At 38.1% G+C, this 26,707-nt stretch overlaps 1 protein-coding gene across 1 annotated transcript in view; it reads right to left on the bottom strand.

The window, feature by feature from the left end:
* Window positions 1-26,707, bottom strand: part of INTU (inturned planar cell polarity protein) — a 98,118-nt gene that overhangs the window by 66,549 nt on the left and 4,862 nt on the right. Inside the window, exons 2-3 of the mRNA XM_030884786.2 lie at window positions 17,907-18,448; window positions 8,150-8,235 (exon numbers count right to left, since the gene is read on the bottom strand). Coding sequence (XP_030740646.1) covers window positions 8,150-8,235; window positions 17,907-18,448 — 628 coding nt within the window. The remainder of the gene's footprint in view (window positions 1-8,149; window positions 8,236-17,906; window positions 18,449-26,707) is intronic.

Genomic DNA, 26,707 nt, shown 5'->3' with positions numbered 1-26,707 from the left:
GATTAAGGGGGAGTGCAGTGGCGTACTACCATTAGAAGCACATTACCATGGGGCTGTACCTTATTCCCATTTAAGCAGACTCTGTGTAAAGTCATCTTCTCTTCTTGCTGGCCCCACTCATGCATCTGCCTCATAGATCCACCATTGCTTGCTGTCCCTGGCAGCTATCAGTAGACTGCCCTATTGCCTGCCAACCTTGGTTTCATTCAACTCTGCAGCCACCAGCCTGATTTGCTGCCTGGTGTGTCTGCTGGCTTGCTGGTTCATCAGCCCCACCAGCTACTGGAGTCAGACAAAGCTACGAGCCTGACTTGCTGACCTTGCATTCATCTAACTTGGCTTCCACCAGCCTGTGGTCTTACCACTTCCTGGTTTATCTTCCTGCATCCTAGTTCATGAGTCCTGGGAGTTACATCGGTTAAGAAAAGCCTTAGCTTAAAATCTGACCTGAAGACTTGAATCAGACTGGATTTATCTGCTTCTACAATGATGTGACCTACTTTCTTAATATGAAATGCTTTATATATATAAATAAGCATCATTGATTCTGCTTCTCTAGAGAACACAGCCTAATGCAATAGTAAAGTTAAGGCTTATTATAAGCAAAGAAACTAGAAAATAGCAAGTGGTAGTGAAGGCCCAGAGAGAATGGAACCCGCACACAGGACTGGTGGGACTGTAAAATGGTGCAAACAATGTTGAAAGTAATGTGGAGTTAGCTCAAAAAGTTAATCAAGGTATCATAGAATCCAGAAGTCTTTCTACTTGGTATATACCCTAGAGAAATAAAACCCAACAAACTAAACTCACTGGCACTCTCACACCAAAAAAGCTACAACTACTGGTCGAGGGCCACCAATAGAAATAAATACAAAAACAACATAATATCTCAGGGACAACAATCTTTGTTCACACAAAAAGCAAGATAGACCAGTGCAAACAAGTGATTAATATAGCGACCCTACAGGGCGGAGTAGAACTGCCCCGTCCTCCAGAGGAGCAGCTGGTAGTTTAGAACTGCGGACTTTGTGGTTAGAAACTCAATGTAAAACCATTACAGCACCAGAGCTTCTGACTAATATAAAGAGCCAAAAATCTTCCTGAGGAAGAAAACGCATTGGAACTATAAGAGGAGGTATTCTGAATGATTATTAGGTACTTTTAAGGGATGGAGAAAAAGGTTTGAAGGGGTTCCGGAAAAAAAATTTTTTTTTTTTAAAGGACTTCGGGAAACCCTTCCAAAGGCATTTTGCCAAACCAATTGGAAATTTGGCCTTCTTTTGAAATTGGCAGTAGAAATCCAAAAGGGTTACACTAAGATATTAGAATTAGATAACATTTTGAAAGAGCAAGGCAGTAGGATTGAAACAATTAAAGGGCAAATGAATGAGCTTGAAAACAAATTTCTAAAAATCTACAAGAACATTCATAAAAAGAACACAAACAAAAACAAAAACAAAAAAAGTCCAAGAATTATGTGGGCTTATATCAAGTAGATCATATGTCTGGCAGTCATTCCACAACAGGAACGGCAATGAGAACACAGAGGAAATAGTCCAAGAGCTGCTGCAAAACCCTGAAACCAGAAGAACGAGGTGGTGTCAGGTTACAAACTTCTCCGAAAAGGGTCCATTAGAAGGTTCTAGATAGAGTGGACCACCACTTGTCTGTCAGTTTGCCATATTGTGGTAGCCTGTGTGTTGCTGTGATGTGGGAAGCTATGTTACCGGTGTTTCTAATGCCAGCAGGGTCACCCAAAGTGAACTGGCTTCAGTGGAGCTTCCAGACTAGGAACACACAGTGATCCCCACTTCGGAGGAAGCAGCTGCTGAAAACCATATTTGTAGCTTGGAAACACTGTCAGATACTGACAGCCGAATGAACAGATGCAGACGTCGTCAGAGATAATGCCAGAGAATGAGCTCCCTGGGTTGGAGGGTCACTTGAAACGTGAGTGAGGACAAGCTGCTTTTCAAACTAGAGTTGACCATCGCGACATGAATGGAGTAAAGCCCGTGGGAGTGACGCCTTGGGGATCTTCACGTGCTGATGGGGCATAGCTCAAGGCATGAAGAATCAGCTTCAAAAATCTAATTACTGGAACTTGGAATGTACAAAGAAGGTGAATCTAGGAAAACTGGAAGATGTCAAATATGAAAGAGAACACATAAAAATCAGTATCCTAGGCATTAGTGAACTGAAAGAGACGGGTACTGGTCATTTTGAATCAGAAAATCATATGGTTTACTATGCTAGGAATGACACAAACCAGAGGAATGGCTTTTACACTCATTAGCAGAAAGGATATTTCAAAATCAATCTTGAATGGCAGTGCTGCTTCGATAGAATTATATCTACCAATAAAATCAATACAACTATTATTCAAAAGTTTATGCACCAACCAAAAAGTTAGAGATCAAGGAATTAAAGAATTCTACCAGCATCTTCAGTTGGAAATTGATTAAGCAAGCAATCAAGATGCATGGACAATTATTGGTGATTAGAATACAAAAATTGAAAACAAAGAGGAAACAATAGTAGTTGGAAAATATGGACTTGGTGATAAAACAAACGTGGAGGTCGCATGATCGAATTTGGCAGGGCAAAGTACTTGTTTATAGAAAATACGTTTTTTTCAGTAACACAGAAGGCCAATATACACATGGACGTCTCTGGATGGAATACACAGAAATGAAATTGACTACACTTATGTAAAGAGGCCATGGAGAAGCTCAGAACTGGAAGCTAAAACTAGGCCAGAGGTCAAGGGTGGAACAGACTCTCAATTGCTCATAAGTAAGTTCCAGTAGAAGTGGGAGAAAATTAAAACAGGCCCATGAGAGCCAAAATATGACTTCGAGTCTGTCCCGCCTGAATTCGAGACCATCTCAAGAACAGATGCTGCACCAACACTAAAGAAAGAAGACCTGACGAGCTGTGGGAGAACAGCAGGAACATCACTAATGAAGAAGGTAAAAGGTCATTCAAGAACAGGAAAGAAAGAAAAGATCAAAGTAGATGCTGGAAGAAAAGACGAAATCAGAGCACCGAATAAAGAGTTTCAAAGTGTAACTTAAGATGACAGAGTCAAATATTATAATGAAATGTGCAAAGACGCAGAGCTAGAAAAGCAAAACAGAAGAACACACCGAGAATATCTTAAACTGAAAGAACCAAAGAAAAAAATTTAAGTGTTCAGTTGCAATACTGAAAGATTCTATGGGCAACGTGTTGAATGATCCAAGAAGCATCCAAAGAAGGTGGAAAGACATAGTCACCACCAAAAAGAACTAGTCGACATTCCAACATGTAAGAGGTAGCATATGAGCCAGATTCAATGGTGCTGAAGGAAGAAGTTCAAGTTGCACTGAAAGTATTAGCAAAAACAAGACTCTAGGAATTGATAGAATGCCAACTGAAATGTTTAAACAGGCTGGTGAAGCACTGCAAGCACTTACTCATCTCAGCCAGCAAATTTGGAAGACAGCTACTTGGCTAACTAACTGGAAGAGATCCATATTTGTACCCATTCCAAAGAAAAGTGACCCAACAGACTGCTCAAATCACAGAACATGTCATTGATATCACGGGCATCTCCCATTTTGCTGAAGGTGATCCAACAATAGTTGCAGCAGTACATTGAGAGAGATCTGAGAGGTTTATGCTCCATTCAGAAGGGGTTGTAGATCAAGGGTTATTATTGCTGATGTTAGATGCATCTTGGCTGAAAGCAGAGTGTGTCGGAAAGTTGTATTTTATTGACTATGCCAAGGCATTCCTCTACGTGTATCATAATAAGCTATGGATAACCTTGAGAAGAATGGGAATCCCAGAACACTTCATTGTGCTCATGAGGAACTTGTACATGGATTGTGGGAATGAAATCAGGGAGGTTGTGCATCAGGTTGTATCCTCTCACCATCCTTACTCAATCTGTATGTGGAACAGATAATCAGAGAAGCTGGATTATAGGTAGAAGAATGTGGCATCAGCATTGGAGAAAGACTTATTAACAACCTGTGATATTCAGATGACAACCTTGCTTGCTGAAACTGATGAGGACTTAAAGCATTTGCTGATGAAGATCAAGGCTTGCAGCCTTCAGTATGCTCTACAACTCAATGTGGAGAACCAAAATCCTCACAACTGGACCAATAGGTAATATCATGTTATCATGGAGAAAAGATTGAAGTTGTCAAGGATTTCTTCTTGCTTCGATCTACAATCGATGCTCATGGAAGCTGCAGGTAAGCCTTCAAAAGACATGGAACATAGGGTAAATCAGCTGCACAAATGAAAAGCAAATTGCTACTTTGAGGATTACGGTGGTCCTGACCCCAGCCATGGCCACTTCCCAAGGCTTCGTTTGCCTGTGAAAGTTGGACACTGACTAAGGGATACCCTAGAAGAAATGAAGCCTTTGAATTGTGGTGCTGGAGAATACTGAAAGTACCATGGCCTTCGAAAGACAAACCGATCGTATTAGAAGTAAGGCCACAGTGCTCCTTAGAGACACGGATGGTTGAGACTTCCTCTACGACATTTTGGACATGTTGTCAGGTGAGACCAGTCTCTGGAGGACATCATGCTTGGTGTCCTCCAATAGAGCGGCAGCGAAAAGAGGAAGGCCATCAACAAGATGGGTCGACACAGTGGCTTGAACCAGGTGCTCAATCACAGGAACAATGGTGAGGGTGGCACAGGCGTAGGGCGTGTGTTGTTCTGCTGTGTACAGGGTTGCTATGAGTGAACGACTCGAAGTCACCTAACAACAGCTAGTGTGGGAAAAAATGTGGAACAGAACTCAAAATCGTAAATAAGAGCAAGCTGACTGGTCAGTTAGAGACTGGCGGAGGCCCCAAGAGTGCATCCCTCAGTCACCCTTCAGGTCCGGAAGGAACTCATTGCAGTTAGAATCAGTCAGATGAAAAGGGTAGCATTTTCCCAAGGACAAAGTCCAGAGCACTTAGGAAAGGAGGAAAGGGCACAGGAAACAGGGAGCTAATGGGATCACTGGAAGTACATTGAGGAACTTGTAACAGATGTGTTGAAATAAAATGTGTATGGCTTGTTGAATGTAAAAAGGTGATCTACTCTATAAACCTTTATCTAATTCACAATAAAAATTGTAAAAAATTTCCAAAGCTACAGAAATTGCAAGAATGATGCAACGAACATCCATCTATTTCTCACTCAGATTCACCATTTCACATTTTGCCACATTTCCTTTCTCTCTGTGCCTTCTTTCCATAAAAAATTACAGCTCCTGCATGAGATAGCTTTACAATAATTTTTGGCTGAAATTACTTGAGAGTTACTAGGAGACATTTTGATATCATACTCATTGCTTCAGTACGTATTATTATTTTCTAAGATCAAGAGATTCCTCTTACACGACCGCAGTATAATTATTACACTTAGGAATTTTAGCAATAAATTCAATATTATTATCTAATAAAGTCCATACCCAAATTTAACCAATTGCCCCAATATACCTGTGATCGAGAATCATCAAGGATTATCCACTGCATTTACTTGTATGCCAATTTCAGTTTGCCTTAGTTCTGTAGTTTTTTGTGCTTTTTATAATGCTGACTTTTTTGAAGACTCCAGGTCACTTGTTTTGCAGAACATTAAAAATTCATTGTAAAGGAAATGACTTGGCCATGTACATTTTTGAACCTCTCTCTGAATTTCATTCTAGTATACTGACTCTATTTATAGCGTAAATTATTTTAAAAGTAAACGCGGAATCAGAGAGGTTGGAATTTGGTTCAGAGATTATTCACCTAAATCCCGTTAGGCTATAAGTAAGCAAATTGAAACCCAGAAGAGTTTGGAAACTTACAGGTTTAAAACTGAGATCTGACCTCTTTTTTTTTATTGACATTTCTATCCTAACATACCCCAGGTCATCCTCTGCTAGATCATAAGAAGTGTTTAGACCATCTTTATACTCTGAATATAAGTTCGAAATGCTACTGTTAGATATTTAAAAGTTTAAAGGTTAAAAAGTCTCTTTGGGCAGGTTTTGTTCTTCTCTTCTTCCTAGAAGCGTCAAATGCTATAGACATGAACCAGGTCAAACAACTTTTTTTTGAGGCCAGTCCACTCCCATTACTTTTGACCCAACAAGGACATGGGGATGTTGACCAAAAGACCCACTCAACTCATATGTGAAAGGGAAAGGTCATCGTCAGGAGGCAGTTTGAATTCCAGTTCTCTGACTCATTAATTTTGCAAACTTGGAAAAAAACCACTCAATCTCTTAGATTATTTTTCTTCATGCATACAAGAGGAATAATAATTAGCAAAACCTTACAGAATGTTTTGAAGCTTAATGGAATTATGATATAGTTCTTCCTGAACTGCACTGTGCCTTTTCTAGTTCACACCACCTCAGGAAAGTGACTGGGCGGGAGAAGCTTGCTAGTTTCTTCCTCCTTTCAGCATTAACTGAGTAAGAAAAACCAGGTTTTTCTTATTAACTAAAAGTAGTTTATAGGTAAAGGAATTTTAGATAATAAATGTTTACCAAAGACATGCTGCTCCTAAATGCTGGTGCTTGCTTTTGAGTAAGGCACAATTATTATACCAATTTTGTTAGTAAACACACACACATACACACACACAATGCACACACATTTATGCTCAGGGTAGGAAACTAGGATGGAATATTCCGCAATACTAACAGTAGATGCCTCTAAGAAATTGTGTGCCTTATTCTTGTACATCTTCCAAAATTAGTATAATAAGTATGCATTACTTTCACAATAAGAAAGCTTATACTTTTATTTCTTATATAATATTTTAATTACATATATATCTTACAAAAGAACTACATTTTGAAGTTGTTTGCAAGTTTAAATCTCCCTTGAAATTACAATAGAAAGGCAAGGCCTTACTGGACACCAACATATTCTCCCAGGAAAGCCAACTGCTTCAGTTCAGCAGAAGATAGAAGTATTGGCATTTAAGAATCATGTTGTATTAAAAAAAAAGGCTTCAAACTCAGAACCACCCTTACTGCCACAAGATGCTGATGATAAGAGAGTCTAAACAGGGCAAACAGTAGATACATGACTCCTATTTCATGCCCAAGTAGGACAAGTAATGGTGGGTGGAATAGTTCTGAAATATTTAAAACATTACTCATTTCATTTCTTTTTTTCTGTCAAATGTACATGCCTGCTTTTCCAAATGTTAATTGAACATAAATTCAAAGTAACTCCATTGGAAACACATTGTTCTTTTCTTGTAGAAGAGATTTGGTTAAGCTCTAGCAATACTGGCGGTAGACTTGTAACCGCCGTCTATCCGCCTTGAGAGTCTTCCTCCCTTGCCCTTCTCATAATGTATTCAAATGAGGTAAGACAAAGTCTTGCCATCCTCAAATCACATGCAGATTAACTTATCTGGGATCCTGATTTTCTTCCTGAACATTCAAAACTTCCTTTTATTGTCTGATAGCTCCTTGCATTTACCTAAAGTTTACCATCCTCTCTACCCCACAAAGGAGAGTTAATTATTGATGCTAACAAGGGCAGACAATGCATAAATTGAAGCTACAGCATTTTCAAACTGTATTTAATGACCTAAAAAAGGTCATCAATAACACTTCAATACTTAAAGTACCAAAATAACTTATAATAAAAGAAATTCATGCTTACCTACAAGGAATGAAAAATAACTAATAGCTAAATAAATACTCAAATGGAATATCCTGGTAAGCTAAGTAACAGAGTATCTATAAAAAATTATAATTAGTTTATAAAATAAATAAATCTACACTTTGAAAAAACAGCGATTTTACTAAGCGAATAGACAATTCTATGATTGTTTAAACTGACTTTTCTAGGAACTAGATTTTCTTCAGTACTTATAGCAGTTATAATCTATGTTTTTTCTTATTGCTGTTATTTCTGATTTTCTTAGCATGAATTTTATTTATAGATATTTCTCTCTTTAGAAAATTCTGAAAGGGAAAAATGGAAGCAAGAGCTAAATTTAAAAAATATCCAAGTGTACAAGTGAGAGCAACTCATCCATTCTACATGAGACTTTTCAGAACCCTAAAAAAAAACAACATTAAAGTACAGACACATTTACTTTCAGTAAAGATAAAATTTCAGAAAAGGAAGGTCCTCACCTGCATCGGTCCTGGAATACAAGAGAGAACTCTCTCGATGTTCTCAGTAGTCACATCAACATCATTCACAGCAACAAGGACATCGCCTGAAACCATAAAAGCAATAAAAGATAGTTATGGCTCGAGATATCTACAATTTTAACATACAAAAATCATCTCTTTTACTCTAATTTCTTCAAAAGCACAATGAAAAACGTGGTACCAGGTACCTGTCCATAGGTATACCCACCTTATTAGTGGCGACAAGCTAGGCTCCCGATTCTACTTTTCCAAAACTATGATGGATAACTAAAGATAACTTTTGAATACTTTTGATACAACTAAGGGAATTTTATACGCCTAAAGGGTAAATGGAAAACTTGTGGTATAAACCAAGTACTGCACTTAACAAAATTGAATCTAACCAGTTAGCCCCACCACAAAAAAATTCAGAAGTAAAAGTTAAAATTTTAATTAAACCCATGTGGCACTTCATAATTCAATATGCTATACTGTATACTGATTAGAATCTACACACAGTTATTTGCTTTAAAGCCACAACCATATCAAAATTCATGACGTTTTGGTAAAAACCTACTTTTCCACAGCTTTTCTTTAAATATGTATGCTTATCAAGTTTTAAGGCTTTAATAAAATAAAAATCAGTACTAAAATGAAAATTAACCTTCATAATGTAATTAAAGGTTAATATCAAAACACCACTGAGCTATAGTAATAAATACATATATAAAAGTTATTCTTTACATTTCCCTAAAGACACCATTAGGAAATAGGCCAAGTAATTCATATTCATTCATTCACACTCAGCAAATGAGCTCAGCAAAATAAGCAATCATCTCTCCCTTGGTGGAGCATACTACCCTTTAGCGGATGGGATAGATGATAAGAATGCATAGGTGTAAAACAGTGTTGGCAAATAATCTTTCATGGACCACTCAGGTTTCTAAACATCTTACAGACTGAGGTACTAAGAATCTTTGTCCTGGATTATCTTTTCAGTGAATGCAAATGATAAGTGAAGGGGAATGGCTTCAAGTTTAAGGTGGAAGTCTGGAATTCAGTTACGGATAAATTCAGCTTCATAATGCCTATTAGACGAGTAAGTTGAAATGTTAAAGAGAAAACTGGACGTACAAAGGAGTTTCAAAAAGTTTCTGGAAAAATTACATGATCTTTTAATTCCATCTTTCCATGATCTTTTTGAAACCTCAGTGAGTGAGTCTTGTGTTTAGAAAAGTCAGGTTGGAGATGTAAATTTGGGAGTCATCAATAAGTAGATGATATTTAAAGCCAGGAGACTAGATATATTATCCTGTATGCTCATAACCTTCCCTCAAAGAAGGCAACTCAGACAAGTTTACCATATACGTAATACTCCATGTGATTGAACAAAACAAAACAAAAAATAAATTCATATAACAAGACATAGGAACCACACAAGCAATTTTAGTCTCTGAAAACTGAAAATATACTAGCCCAATGCGATCAAGTAGATTCCAACTCATAGTAACCTTATGGGAGAGTAGATCTGCTCTTTAGGATTTAGAAGATTATAAATCTTTATGGAATCAAACTGACACATCTCTCTCCCTCAAGGCAGCTGATGGGTTTGAACCTTCAACCTTTGGATTAGCAGCCAAATGTCTAACCCACTGCACATCTTAATCTGATGCTCTGGTATTAAGAACAACATGGGTCCTTTCCCCTCACCTCCCACCCTCCTTCTCCATCTACTTCTCTACCTTTTCCCTTTCTTTAGTCCCCTTTCATAGCCATCTTTTTTTAAAAATCAAGCCTTCAAATGTATCCAAATAGATCATAATCTTTAAAACACAATTTTGAAAGAACCTTTTCACACTCCTCTGTAGTCTATCATATGGAGAAGGGATGACCTACATGGTGAGTTAAGAGGAGTTTCAGAGGCCTTCTTAGGAAGGCTCACGAGACCTGCACGAAGTTTAGATGATCAGGAGAAGCAGCCCAGCAGTTATACAAAGTGGTGCTGGGTACTTATGACTGTCAACTATTGAAGCACTTAGGGCAACCTGGTAGCTCTTTTTAAAACAAATAATTTTACTGGCGTATAATTTACATATCATACAATTTAATCATTCAATCATATACCATCTTTTTTTTTAATGTAAGAAATTACAGATCAAAATGAACTTTTTACTTCCATTCCATTTTAGAAATGGATGTCATGTGTGCCCTAGTGGGTTATGTGTTGGGCTGCTAACCACAAGGCCAGCAGTTATAAACCACCACTTGCCCCAAGGGCGAGAGATGAGACTTTCTGTTCTGTAAAGACTTACAGTCTCCGAAACCCATGGGGGCAGTTCTACCCTGCCCTATACGCCTGTTATGAGACAGAATTGACCTGATGGCAATGAATGAAGAGGTTAAACAAGAGTCTTGTATCAAATTATTTATAGTCGTAGTGATTAAAAAAGGGAGGGGGAATGAATACAATATAGGAGTATTGATGTAAAACAAACCCACTTTGGGACCTTGAGTTCTGCTGTTTATGAGTTTCTGCCATACTTAGGCCAGTTTGAGACCACCTTAAATAGTACAGCTATTTTAAACGTGCTCCTTCATTAACTCAAACTCCATTAGATAATGTCTCAAACAACTATTTTTTTCTAAATTCTAATTAATCCAGTTCTATAATTAGTGTTACTGGGAGTATAAGCTAAAAGTAAGAAGTCTAACAAACCTTTAAAGTAGGAGATATGTATTGTGATTTAAAAAATGAAAATGTTAAAGCAAAGTACACCTAGATTTTTTTTTTTTAATGTTTAGCAGAACGTTTTCCCTTTCTTTAAAAGTAGTTCCACTTCTCACACTGCCATTGTCTTGTCTCCCTTAAGGTTTTCTGAGCAGCTCTGTGAAGGTGCTTGCAGTGACCAGCCTGAAATCCAGAAAAGCTCTTTTGTAACTATTACATGCGGACTCATTATTATACTGTTCCATTTCGAAGGATGGATGAGAATGAGCTTCAATAATTGAATGGAATTATTTAAATACAGAATGGTCTGGAAATTACTGATAGGCAAAAATAGGAGGAAAATTTAATCACTGATTTAAAAAAAAATCATTTTCAGGGGTCTCGTACAACTCTTACCACAATCCATCCATCCATCCATTGTATCAAGCATATTTGTACATTTCTTGCCATCATCATTCTCAAAACATTTGCTTTCTACTTGAGCCTTTGGTATCAGCTCATTTTTTCCCCACTCACCTCGCTTCTCTCTCCCTCATGAACCCTTGATAATTTGTAAATTATTATTTTGTCGTCATACACTGTCCGATGTCTCCCTTCACCCACTTTTCTGTTGTCCATCATCCAGGGAGGTGGTTATATGTAGATCCTTGTAATCAGCTCCCCCTTTCTACCTCACCCTCTCTCCATCCTCCCGGTATCACCACTTTCAACACTGGTCCTGATGGGATTGTCTGTCCTGGATTCCCTGTGTTTTCGGTTCCTATTTGTACCAGTGTACATCCTCTGGTCCAGCTAGATTTGTAAGGCAGAATTGGGATCATGATAGTGGAGGTGGCGGAGGGAGCACTAAAAAAAATCATTTTATTGGGGGTTTGTACAGCTCTTATCACAATCCATACATACATACATCCATTTTGTCAAGCACATTTGTATATATGTTGCCATTATCATTTTAAAAACATTTTCTTTCTACGTGAGCCCTTTGCATCAACTCATTCCCCCCCCTCCACCCTCCCTCTCATGAACCCTTGAGAATTCATAAGAAAAAATTCATGTCTTACATTGACTAATGTCTCCCTTCACCCACTTTTCTGTTGTCTGTCCCCCTGGGAGGGGCTTATGTGTAGATTATTGTGATCGGCTGGTGTGCTTCTTTTATGTGGGCTTTGTTGCTTCTCAGCTGGATGGCTGGCTGCTTGTTTATCTTCAAGCCTGTAAGACCCCAGATGCTGTATCTTTTGATAGCCAGGCACCATCAGTTCTCTTTATTATGTACCCATTTTATCTTTAGCGATCATGTCAGGGAAGGTGGGCATCACAGAATGATGGGTTATTAGAACAAAGTGTTCTTGAGTTGAGGGAGTACCTGAGTAGAGGCCCAATGTCTGTCTGCTACCTTAATACTTAATATATAAATATAAGGACATAGATTTCCGTATTGTTATATATAAATATATTTCCAAATGTACATGCCTGTATTTAGACCTCTATAAATGTCCTTTGCCTCCAGTTATCCCTCTATTTCCTTTTTATCCTCTTGTCCCACAATCATGTTCAGCCTTCATTTGGGTTTCAGTAATTCCTTTCAGCTAATTGCCCTTGATCAAGCCCCACCAAGCACCCTATGCCCAACTCGCCATCGATTTTAGATCACTTGTTGTTCCTTTGTCCTTGGGTTAGTTGACACTCCCTTTCCTTTCCCCTACGTCCCCCTCTCCCATGTGCCCAGAACCATAGGTCCCCGTTGTTTTCTCCTCAGGGTTGTTTATTCCACCTATCTTATTTAGACAGACATGCGGATACAATAATAAGCACGAAAACAAGACAGAGCAAAACAAAACAACAACAAAAACCAACTACAAAAAAAGAAATGCTTATAAATAGTTCCAGATCTGTTTGTTGACCTTTATGAGGGTTTTCTGGTCAAGTCTGATGGGGTGCCACACCCTGGCCCTGAAGTCTATTTGGCATTCCCTGGGGAATTCATTGCTTTGCACGCCCTTAGTGTTGCGCTCGGAATGACTGATTCTTACACTGAAGTATCAAATAAAAAATAAAGAGGCAAAGTTTTACCACAGTATTTAAATTAATATTGGAATACAAAGTTAAATAATTGAGAAAAATCTCATCAATTTTTCAGCATCTACTTAACCAACAAATACATATGAAATTATATATGCAAAAGGTTGTTTACTGATCTACTTACATGCAAAATGCATACAGAAATAGAAAATTATTTTTGAAACAAAATTACTACATGTGTTAGACAGAGACAAAATATATACATCAAAATGTTGCCTTTGGTTGTATAGACGTTTTCTTTTTTTAACTGATGTTTTCTAAACAGTTTAGAATAAATATATTTTTGCTATTGCAAGGAGAATAAATTAAAACACAAGCAAACACAATTAATTGTCTTCGAGTCAATTCCAACCCAGAGCTACCCTGCAGGAAAAACAGAACTGCTCCCATGGTTTTCTGAGGTTGTAAATCTTCACGGGAGCAGAAGGCTCATTTTAATTCAGAGGGCAGGCTGAGGAATTTGAACTGCTGACTTTATTGTTAGCAGCTCAATGCATTACCATCTGTGCTACCAAGGCTCCCTAAGTAAAACAAATAAACTGTATTTCATATATAACAAAAGAAAACCCCCAAACCCCAAAACCCCCCTAATAATACACCATGACTATTAAACAACAGATTTACCTCACAGGGCAACTGCAGGTCACAAAATGTAACAATGAAAGAAACAGGTGAGAAACGTCTAATGTAAATGTCTAATGTAAACTAATGTAAATTGTGTAGTACTAACTAAACCCACTATAACATTAAAATGATGCATTCTTTCTTCTTAAAATATGTAACTTAAAGAATACATTCAAAAATGAAAATTTTGTTTTGAAAAATAAAGAAAACTTATCCAAAACACTACCACACTATTTTTAATACTATTCACATTTTGTCTTATTTATATTTTCTTTTTACTTAGATTCATTTATTTAAGAAATGTCTTGAGGATATTATATGCTAAGCCTTTTGTTATACACCAAAGGTAAAATAACATTTTAACTGGGAAAAAAAAGTATTTTTTTCACTTATCAGTAAATCATAAACTTTTTGCTAAGAAGTTGCTATCACGAGTCTCATGTTTAAAATTTTAATGATTATTTAATCTTCCCTGTTTGTGCTTGTCATTTGCTCAACATTAGAGTCACATTCATGTCATTACATGTAGCTGTACTAGTAGTCCTGACCAGTTCTTATGACCGTCCATTGTTGGATTTTTTTTTTGGGGGGGGGGGCTGGGGCTGGTGTCATTTTATCATTAGTAATATGTATTACATACAATGTTCCAAGGTATAAGTTGCTTGTTTTGTAATTTTTCACTCAATGAATGAATATGGCTCTTCAAGCCAGTACTCCATTGGATGATGGATTGTAAACCCTAGCCTCTATGCATGTGTTTATGGTTCCATTTTGAGGTATGCTATCTATTTTGTTTATGAAACAGGATTATTAGAGGGTGGGGCTCAAGTCACTACTTGTAGTTACATTCAGGTTGACCTGCATTCAGTATATAGGAGTGCTTTGGCAAAGACTCTGAAACTTACACCTGAACATAGTCGAGTGGCAAAGTAAATGGAAACCATGATGCAGTAAAAGGGATGAACAGAAAATTTCAAAGGAAAAGTACATAAGACCAAAAAAAAGAGCATCAAAGTGCACAGACTTGCGCGTTAGAAAACCATAGACAATGAGCCTGATTAGCATATATGACACTGAAAGAACTGAAGAAAAAATTCAGGACTTGCAGCTGTAATATTGAAGGATGACCATAGGTAAAATATTGAATGATACAGCAAGCTTCACAGAAGAGTCATTCAACCATTTTATGAGGTAACTAGCATATGATCAAGAACCGATGGTACTGAAGGAAGAACTCTAATGCCCTGAAGATACTAGTCAAAAACAAGGCTCTAGGAATTGAAGGGTTTCAATAAGCTGATCAAGCACCGGAAGCACTCATTCTTTTATGCCAAGAAATTTGGAAGACAGCTACAGTACTTTTCAACTGATAGGAATTGATCTGTATTTGTACCCATTCCAATGAATGGTGTTGTGACAGAACGTGGAAATTATCAAACAACGTCACTACTATCACAAGCAAGTAACATTTTACAGGGAGCTGCCAGAAATTCAAGCTGGATTCAGACAAGGCCTGTCATTGCTGACATCATGAGCTTAGCTGAAAGCCAAGACTACAGAAAGAGGTTTACTTATATCTTAATGATCGCACAAAAGCGTTCAACTGTGTGGATTGTAACACACCATGTGTAACATTGTGGGAAAATGGCAATTCCAGAACACTTAATGTGCTAATGTGAAACCTATACATTAACCAAGAGGCAGTTGTTCCAGCAGAACTGGATACTGTGTGGTTTAAATTCAAGAAAGGTGTGGATCAGGATTGCCTCCTTTCTGCATGCTTCCATTTGCATGCTGAACAAACAAAAGGACAAGACAGACTATCAGAAGAAGAACGCAGTCAGGATTAACAACCTGCAATATTCAGATGACACAGCCTTTCTTGCTGAAAGACCTGAAGCCCTTACTAACAAAGATCAAAGAATACAGCCTTCAGAATGGCTTACACCTCAACATTAAGACAAAAATCCCTACAAATGGACAAATAAACAGCAACGTGATATAGAGAAAAGATGGAAGTCATTAAGGATTTCATTTGGGGGGGGGTGGTTTCACAATCAACATGCATGAAAGCAGAAATCAAAGGAACCTCTTGAAGTGTTAAAGAGCACAGATGGCACTTTGAGGACTAAGGTGCGCCTGACCCAGCCACGGTATTTTCAATTCTCCTGGGCCTGTGAAAACTGGATGAGTAAGGAAGGTAACAGAAGAATTGATGCATTTGAATATGGCAAGGATCTACATGTGACCGCCTCCCTGGGGGACGGACAACAGAAAAGTGGGTGAAGGGAGACGTCAGACAGGGCAAGATATGACAAAATAACAATTTATAAATTATCAAGGGTTCATGAGGGAGGGGGGAGCGGGGAGAGAGGGGGAAAAATGAGGACCTGATGTCGGGGGCTTAAGTGGAGAGCAAATGTTTTGAGAATGATGAGGGCAATGAATGTACAAATGTGCTTTACACAATTGATGTATGTATGGATCATGATAAGAGTTGTATGAGCCCCTAATAAAACTATTAAAAAATGATTTTTAAAAGAAGGGGAAAAAAAAAAAGAATTATGGTGCTAGTGAAGAATACTGAAAGTACCATGGGCTATCAGAAAATAAACACAACTGGAGAAAGTACAGGCAGAATGCTCCTGAGAAGCGAGGGTGGCGAAACGTCATGTCTTATACATCCACATGTTATCAGGAGGGATTCGTCCATAGAAAATGACATCATACTTGGTAAAATACAGGATCCGTGAAAAAGAAGAGGGCCCTCAAGGAGACGACTGACAACCAAAGCTGCAACAACGGGCCCAAACTTCCCAATCGTGAGGACGGTGCAGGATCTGGCATCGTCCAGTATGAGTAGAACTGACTCAATAGTACCTAATGTTTTCCTGAAAAACATATGTTCTTCAACATATACCATGTCAAAATGGTAATTTAGGCGGATCATGTTTCTTTTCAACACTTTTTTGGTTTGAGGAACAAAAAGAAGCGTGAAGAGTTCAGAGCAGCACTTTAGGAAGCATGGATTAAGGGTCTCAATGAAAGTCTCACAGGACGGCTCTTGCTACCTTCATAGAATGAGCAGGTGCAGTGTCACGATGGGAAAAAAAATTCCCCAGCACAACTTTCCTATCAAAATGATTGCCCCTTTAGAACTTAAAGCAAAACAAAGGAAAAACCGTTGTCATAAACTTGAGTCTGACCTCGCTTCCTTGAGTTTTACACATCTTTCTTGGAGGATGAACAAGCACAATGCGCCTTCTAGGCAGGAGGGCAAAACCTCATCTCATACACTCTGGATATGTCACTAAGGAAGACAAGCATGTCGTCTTTGGTACAGCACAGGGTACAGTGTCATTCGTGGTACGGAAGAGGGTCATCAAAACGAGGAAGACCCTGTAGAAGATGGATTAGCACAGTGGCTGCCACAACGGGCTCAAACAGCAATGATTGTGAGGATGGCGCAGGACTAGACAGTGCTGTGTTCTGTTGTGTACGGGGTTGTTATGAGCCAGAACCGACTCAGTCCTACCTAACAACAGTAATTCTTATACTCCCAGCGCTTATCAAATGTTAAAAATATATATTCATTAAGCAAATAACAAACATGAAATTCAGATGTTACAAAAATTTTTAAGTATTTCTTAAGTATCTATAATAGTTCCTTTTCTAAGTTTTATAATCTGGGGCAATTTTAAAAAGCTTTTGAATTGCTCATAATTTTTAAGTAAAATCATTAAAATTATGCTCTCCCATTTGACTGGTTTATCTGTAACTGAGCAAGAAAACTGTTGACCAACTTAGTCAACAGCTTATGATAAGCACCCTTAAAAGGAAATTTATGTACAACACCACTATCGCTAAATATGTGAAATGAAACTGTTTAAACTACTCCAGGAACTAGCACACTCAGGACAAACATGTAATTTAAAAGTATTTTTATTCATAAATTATATATTTTTTGTATCATGTTATTGGACATGGGCCATTCAAACCTAAATTATCACTATAAAATCAACCTATTTTCAATTTCTTTTTGGCAAACATAACCAATACCCCAAAAACTATGTAATTCAAAATTGGAAAGCTGCTCCCTGGCCTGGCCAAGGCGCACACATATTCAGCACATTATACGCTATTTTAGATTACTTTGCTTTGCAGTAGTCCATCCTCAATAATTTATCTACTGCCCCAGGAATCATCCATTAATTGTTAACCTCTTCAGACTCTGTAATTTTGTTTTTAATCACATCCCTGCCAATGATGATTCTTTTCATTTATTTCTGCAAATAAGGACAGATGATCACCGGCACCACTTACCAATTAATATCTGACCACTCTTCATAGCCGATCCGCCAGGAAGCAGGCCATGAACTACAATCCTCTCTCCACTTCTCTGTTTCCTAGTTCTTCTCCAGCTCCACTTGGTCTGATGGATAATCCCAACCAGCACTTCCAAAAGCTTGAGCTGCTCTTTGGTTTTGGTAACAGTTAACTTTTTGGGATTTATATAAACATTCACGTCTTTGTATCGCTGCTGGACAATGACTCCTGTTTTCTGATTCGACTGGTGCTTTAGAATGGACACGGGCCCACTGTCATGGCTGCCTTTTTTATTGTAGCTCTTGGGTAAAAGTCTTTTACCTTTTAGGATTTTGGTAAACCGCTTGAGTTTGGGTTCATGTTTTTTCCTGTCTTTGTAATCACCCTCTTCAATAATAATCTCATTTTCACTGAACCTAACACGATTCACAGTAGCAGGTATTTCAGGAAGGAGGCTTTCTTCTTCATCTTCACTCAATTCCAAATAAAACAGTTCTCCATTTTTCTGCACGCTCTCCAGCCATTCAGGCTTAAGATCACTATAAAAGAGAGAGGGACAAAAAGAAAAAATCTAAATGGTAAACCAAGATAAGAAAACTAGTGATGTCTTGGTGAGGGGTGGGGGTGTGGGGGAATAGTGAGTTAGGAGGGGTAAAAGTTCTTTGAGTATTTCAAAGGCCCGTTACTATTTTTTATTATGAACATCAGCATAATGTCCTATAGCAGGTCATTTGTGGAGTCTTGGAGAAGAGTTTGGGGAAAGGTGATAAAAAAGGTAAAGCGACAGTAAAGAAACAAGAGAGTTGACACCTTAGAGAATCTGGCTTTCTTGCAGTTGTTAATTCAGCCACTTTGTATTTAGTATTTACTTTAGGTAATTTTATTGGGCGATAATTTAAATTAGCAGTTGGTGGTACAATTATAATCACAGATGCCATTTAGAAACTATTTATGAAAACACCCTATTTACATAGAAATTATTCAGCAAGGCTATAGTGTTAAAATAAAAGGCTACGCCTACTAGCATTAATACATTTTTAAAACAAAATAAATTAAAAATTTCAAAATAGACATATGTATTTCAACATGAACTACAATTCTTGCTGAAAATAGCTAGTTTACCATTACAGCTAATAATGATGACTTCTAAAATCTGTAATTTCAGTAAAACTCCTTTTTATGACTAACGGCAGTAGGAAAAGCAAGCCACATATTACATAATCCACCATGTGCTTGTAAAGAACGCTTTACTAGGAAGAAGTGGGCCACTGGGAAAACTAATGAATAAAATGATTGCTATGAAAAGAATCAAAATGGTATGGAACCAAAATTCTCACCTACTGGTAACCAACCTAATCATATCTGTCCCCCTGCTCATTGTAATAAATAGTTTACCTTCCGAACATCTCTTCTTAAAGTAAATGTGGTCCCAGTGCAAAAACTAACATCTAGGCAGAGTCGTTTAGAAACATGAGCTATAATACCCTGGAGTGAAAGGGTATAATTTGTTCTCTAATCATTCAATCAGAGAGAAGACGTTTCTGTTTTCAGTGGTACCTATTAGTCACTTTTTAAAAGTCAAATGTCCCTTATTAAATACTGTGAAAACTAGTCCCAGTAACGTACTGTTCTATTACTCAGCTATGAACCTAACCACAGCCCTGATCGGAGGCAGGCATTTGAAAAAAGAATTTTCACTGAATGTTTTAAAAAAAAGTTTTAAAAAGAAATAACTAGTCCCAAATATTAAAACTCATATTTCTTTGGCACTTGTTGGTCCCTGGTGCCTGGCTTAATTGTAGGTACTGAACATCACTCACTGCAGGTTATTACTCATCTATCTATCAATCAGTTGTTTTGATCACACAGCTGTAACAGCTGGACTCTAAATAACTGTGTTCTCCAACACAATTTAGATAGCAATGTATCATAACTTACAACACCCAAACCAAATCAGACTCACTGCCAATGAATCGATTCAGACTCACAGCTACCCCCATAGGGCACGGTGGAACTGCCTGGTGGGTTTCTGAGACTGAAACTGTTCATGGGAGGAGAAAGCCTTGTCTCTCTCCTGCAGGGCAGCTGGTGGTTTCGAACTGTTGATCTTGTGGTTAGCAGCCAACACATAACCTACTATGCCACCTAGGCTCCTATAATTTACAATGGCACAATGTAAACATCATAAAAATCATTAATCACTTATCAAAATATAGAGAAACTTAAACACGGAATAACTTCTTGACCCAACCTAAAATTCTTCTAGGTGAGAGTATTTTTTGCCAGTTCCATGACAAAAATTTCTTCCCTGGCCTTTTAAAATATTCACCGTGCTCTTTTTTTCTTACTCATTATTCGTATTTTTATCTTTGTATGATTATTATTTTATCCTTACCACTTCATTGTGCTTCTGTTTTCTATTGTTTCTTTGGGGTTTTCCAGTTTGTGAAGCACAGGAGTAGAGGCACAGAGATAAGAACTGATGCATGGGTTTACAGTAGAGAGATAGGGAGGGCGGGTAACAAACACTGTATGTGGGAGGGAGCACTAGAACTGATGGTGATTACACAACTCATTTTAGAGGTGATTTAATCATTGGGGAAAAGGGAGAAAATATTCTGGAATTGATTGTGACAGTGACTGTACAATCCTCCCTGACATGACTGAACGATTGAATTGTATGATATGTGAATTATGTGCCAATTAAACTTGAAGAAGAAAAAGAGTCAGTCTTGGAAACCCATGGGGCAGTTCTTCACTGTCCTATAAGATGCTATAAATTGACATCAAGTCCAGGGCAGTTAGTAGCATCTAATGACAGATCATCTAAATGCAAAATCAAATTCTTACAGAATTGAGGAGAGAAACAGACAACTGTATGATAATACTAGGAAGCTTTAATATACCACTCTCAATGAAGGGCAGAAAGGATAGAAAAAACAAATCAACAAAGACATAAAACGAAACAACAAAATCAATCAGCTTGGCCTCACAGACATATAGCAAATACTCTATCTCATATTTATACAGTGTACATTCTTTTCCAGTACACATGGAACATTATCCAGAATAGACCATATAAATAGGTCACAAAACACACCTCAATAAATTTAAAAACATCTAAATACAATTTAAATAATCTAAATCTAAATTGTTGTATTTACTGGTCTATTTTGAACAATGTACAAATGGAGCCCTGGTGGTATAGTGGTTGGGCTGTGATCCGCATGGTCAGCAGTTCAAAACCACCAGCAGCTCCATGGGAGAAAGACTGGGCTTTCTATAAACTCCTGTAAACAGTCACAGTCTTGGAAACCCACAGAGGATCGCTATGAGTCAGCACTGACTCAATGGTAGTGAGAAATACAATAAGTATCTTCTCCTATCACAACATCAAACTGGAAGCCAGCAATAGGAAGATCAAGGGGGAAATTCATTTTATAGAAACTGAATTACACTCTGCTGAAAGATACTTGGTAACAGAAGACATTTAAAAAATTAAATATAAAAATTCCTCGAATCAAACAATGAAACCACAACATATCAAAACCTTTGCATAGAAAGCGCAGTACTCAGAAGGGAAAAAAACATAATCAACACCTTGAACTCAACATCTTCAACAATGAGACAAAGAGCGACAAAAGAAGCCTCAACCTACAGGAAACGAAAGGATCAGATTATGAAGACCTGTACTCCAACCAATTTGAAATCTTAGGTGGTTATGAGGACGGTGCGGGACCAGGTGATGTTTCAGTCTGCTGTGCGTACAGTTGCTGTAGTTAGAACCGACTGGATGGCACAGAACAATAAGAAGAAATCGCCAAATCACTAGAAACACACTACTCACTTAAACAACATGGATTAAAGGAGGAAATCTGAACAGATCCGTAACTAAACAAGAAACTGATCAGGTCATTAAAAGCTCGTAACATAAAAAGGTCTAGGCCTAGACGGTTTCACTGTTGAATTCTACCATCTATAGAGAGAAGAGCTAATATTAACTGTAGTCAAACTATTCCAGAGTACAGAAAAGGATGGAACATTTTCAGATTCATCTTATGAAGCAAGCATAACCCTGATACCAAAGTCAGGCAGAGACATCCGTATACAACAACACTATACATGCGTATCCCTCATGAACACAGATACGAAAATTCTCAACAAAACTGGAGTCAATAGACCCCAATAATATATATTAGAAAAACAATGCAATTCATCACATAAATAAAGGGAGAGGATGACATGATTATATCAATTCATGCAGAAAAAGCATTGAAAAAATTCAACACCCACTGCTGACAAAAATGCTCAATAACAAAAAATAAAAACTCAACAAAATAGGAAAAGAAGGGAAATTTCTTAAGATAATAAAGGGCATGTCTACAAAACCAATGGCCCAAACTCCCCGCAATGAAGAACTGAAAGCATTCCTAGTACAAATAGGAACCAGACAAGGATGTCCTTGATTATCCTGCCTATTCAATATGGTGCTGGAATTTTAGTTACATGTAAAGGGAAATTAAAGGCATCCAAATTGGCAAAAACATGTAAAATTCTCTCTATTTGCAAATAAAACAATCGTCAATATAGAAGATACCAAAAGACTCAACAAGAACATTTTTGGAATTGAGAGATTCAGCAGAGCGGCAGGGCACAAGATCAACAAACAAAAATCAGTCATATTCATTTATCTTGACAAAAAGAACTCTGAAAAAGAAATTAGGAATACAATACCACAAGGAAAAACATAGCCAAAGAAACAAAGTGTGTTAGTCTGGGTACTTTAGAGAAACAAATCCACAGAAACTCATGTATAAGAGAGAGTTTTATATACAGTAAAGGTTAAATGCACTTCAAAAAAAATCCCAACCCAGTGCTGCCCAAGCCCACAAGTCCAATATTAACCCATTCACCCATATGTCCAACACCAATCTACAAAGTCCTCCTCCATCTCACAAAAGACACAATGATGCCGACTGCAGGAGGAAAGCCAAGTCAGTGAATGTGTAAATATTTCAGTGCTGGCAGGGGTCTCCACAGGGCTGCTCCAGCACCCAGTGCTGCATCTGGGTAGGTCCACGTGGCTTATCCTCAGGGATGTCTTGTAGGAAGTAAGCCTTGCAAGCTAAAGCAGGGAACTGGCTAAGGCAGCTGCACCCTGGTCCGACCATCAGAAAGCAAGAGACCCACGAACTAGAAAGGTGAGGCTCACTGAGCCATTTATCCCTCTGCCCTTCAATTAACCCAATATCGTTATTTAAAAGAAGGGAAAACAAATCACCACATATATAAAGAATAAGCAAAATACTACTAAAAAAGAACAATGTAGGAGGCCTCTCGTTTCCAGATATCAAAACCTACTACACAGCCATAGTAGTCAAAACAGCCTGCTACTGGTAAAATGAAAACAAAAGCAAACAAAAACCCACTGCCACTGATTCCAACTCAGAGAAATCCTATCTAGAGTTTCTGAGGCTATAAATCTTCACAGGAATAGACAGCTTTACCTTTCTTCCAAGGGCAGCTGGTGGGTTTGAACCTCTGACCTTGAGGTTAGTAGGTTACCTGACAGTGACATCAGGGCTCATTAATACTCATTGGGTGATGAAAGACAATGGGCAACCACATTTCTTTGTTTGGGTGAGGATTATAATGGTCTTATCCTGGCTAGGAAGGCTGTCTTTTATACTGATTCCACTGCTTATGGAATAACTACCAGATATTCAAGGGGTGATGGGTACAGGCTATCTAGTCAGCTAAAAATGACGTATGCCTGACACATTAAGAAGGAATAAAATGAATCCTGGTAGAAAGGTAAGCACAGAAAAGCAAACATTTTACAATAGTCACTGTACTCAGGAAGGAGCCCTGATGGCGCTGTTGGGCGAGCAGTGGACTGCTCACTGCCAGGGTGGTGGTTTGCACCCACCACTCCCTCCAGGGGAGAGAGATGAGGCTGTTTTGATTCTGAAAAGATCTAGTCTCAGAAATCCTATGTAGGGTCAGTATGAGGTGGAATCAACTCGATGGCAGTGAGTTTGGTGGGGACTTATTAGAATAAGTGGAATGTGAATGTTCTGATGTGCAAAGTTAAAAATATATATGTATGTACATATTCTGACTCACAAAATACTATGAAGTAACAATATTTTCTATCCTAAGGTCTTCTGATTGCGCATTTCTTGCGAGCTGATGAATCTACTTCTACGGAATATGAAAGAAGTCAATAAAATATATGTGATACACTACACTCATCTGTTAATATCCTTATCCATTTGGCATTCAACGTTGAGTGGCTGATTGTTTTATCTGAGAGAACCTAATCACCGATGGACTCAATCATCTGAAACATAATCCAGACTAAAGGAAACAAAGAAACAAAAAAAAAAGCATGGTGACGTGCAAAGTTAAAGGAGCCAGGGTCTGTCCAAATGGTACCAACATTCACATTTTAGAAAGATTTTTAAAAGCATTTATTAAATGCTTTTACTAAACATTTTATTAAGCATTTACTAAACTCTGCTAAACTTTCACTATATTTTTCAAATCTTCATAATTCTTAAAAACTTTTTATTGTGAATTAGGTGAAGGTTTACAGACCAGATTGGCTTTACATCTAACGATTCGTACACATTCTGATTCAACTCATCCATTGCAATTCCCTCAACGTACTATCGTTTATCCCACTTCCTCCTTGTGCTTTTTTCCATTAACCTTCAGAATTTTTTGAAATAAGAATGATCATCTCCATCATATAAGAGAAGTGGAAATACAAACAGATTTGGTATCTTTCTTTAAGGCAGAGAGCAGGGTTTTAAGCTGGGTTTGATTTATCGTACAGTTTACAGAACACAGTAATTCGGTGAATCATTTACTTGTACCACATATTGGTAATGTTTACTGCAATATAAACTTTCTGGAGCAGGGTTGACAACAGCTTAGGTAGTTCGTTTATTGTGCCAACCTGGCCGATAAACACATATGGGGTTAATTGATGGGCGGAGGGATAAATGGCTCCGTGAGCCTCGCCTTTCTAGTTCTCCGGTCTCCTGCTTTCTGATGGTCGGACCAAGGTGCGGCCTTAGCCAGTTCCCTGCTTTAGCTGGCAAGGCTCACTTCATACAAGACATCCCTAAGAAGACACATGGACCTACCCTGATGCACACGCACGTGGAGACCCCTGCCAGCGCTGAGATGTTTACACATTCACTGACTTGGCTTTCCTCCTGCAGTAAGCATCTGTTTTGTGAGATGGAGGAGGACTTTGTGGATTGGTGTTGGGCATACGGGTGAATGGGTTAACGTTGGACTTGTGGGCTGGGGCAGCACTGGATTGGGATTTTTTTTGATGCGCACTTAACCTTTATATAAAACTCTCTCCTATACATGCATTTCTGTGGATTTGTTTCTCTGAAGTACCCAGATTAACACAATAGCGCATGATGGGAACATGAAATTGACCACAGTTTTAAGAAGTAATTAACTGATTCAACAGAATTAGGTATGCACTGTAGCAGATGGCAAAAGATACAAAAGTAACTCACTAGTTCATATGATGTTTGAGGGAAGGAAGTCGATTCTTGAAGGGAATAAGGACAAAGGCAAAGCGAGTCTAAAGGAAGGGTATTAATAATGTAATTAAGTCATCCATAAATACTGGCTTTAGTATTATGCACCCTCCATACAAGTTCGCCGGTAAATTATGCTTTCTACTCAACAGAACCCGAAGCTTCCCCTGGTCATCTACCTGATTCTGGTTTCAGGTGTCCTTTCCTTGTTACCAGTCCCTTCGGGTTCTAGCCGATCAACTTTTGCCTGAGTCAGATTCCTAAACCTCAAATCAGATTATATTGCTACCACATTTAAATACTTTGGCTCCCTACTTTGTGTGTTAAAACTCAAACTCCTTATCTCAGCATTACAAATGTTTTTCTAATCTGACTCGGTTGAACTAAACTTTGCTCATTCTCTAAATTCAGCCAGCTTGTTAATAACTCTAGGCGTTAGCATCAGAGACCACAAACTCCAGGAAGCAGGGACTTTTCCTGTTCCATAACCCCAGTGCCTACAAGGCTTGGTTTACAGATGATCACTATAAAATGCTTATGAATGAATAAATGAATGAAGACAGCTTTTCTCAGATTTTTTTTCTGGGCCTACGATTTGTTTAGTTCAATCAACACCATGAAACAGATTTTAAAAAACAAAAAACCGATTGAAACAAAAATCCAGTAAAGAATCTGGAAGGAGGCCATAGATCTGTAGACAGCTACAAAAACCCTGCAAGTGGAGCAGAGGAAGTGGGCAGAGTTGACAAGGCAGGGGCAAAAGGATGACAAAATGACTGTTTATAACAAACAACCCATTAATAATAAAACATACAACTTTTAGTAATTATGAACACAATAATGACTTCCTGATGGAAACATCTGGGATTTATGGAACTTGTTATTGAGCTGTTGTATGGTAAATACCACACACACACACAAAAGAGCTCAGTGCTGTAGAACTGACTTCAACTCATGGTAACCCCATGTTTTACAGACTAGAACTGCTCCATACAGTTTTATTCTGTAATCTTTATAGAAGCAGATCACCAAGTTCTCCTCTGTGGCACCACTAGATGGGTACAAACAGCCAAACTTCAGAGTGGCACTTGAGCAGGAACTGTTTGATTCTGAAACTGGACAGCCTTTTGGAAAGTAATGGAATGGTATGTATTAGCGCAGTGGTTCTCAACCTTCCTAATGCAGCGACCCTTTAATACAGTTTCTCATGTTGTGGTGACCCCCCTAACC

This window comes from Echinops telfairi, unplaced genomic scaffold, assembly GCF_000313985.2.
Source record: "Echinops telfairi isolate 266 unplaced genomic scaffold, ASM31398v2 ScPeMD7_14;HRSCAF=57, whole genome shotgun sequence".
Lineage (NCBI taxonomy): Eukaryota > Metazoa > Chordata > Mammalia > Afrosoricida > Tenrecidae > Echinops > Echinops telfairi.
This window is presented reverse-complemented; position numbering and strand designations above follow the sequence as displayed.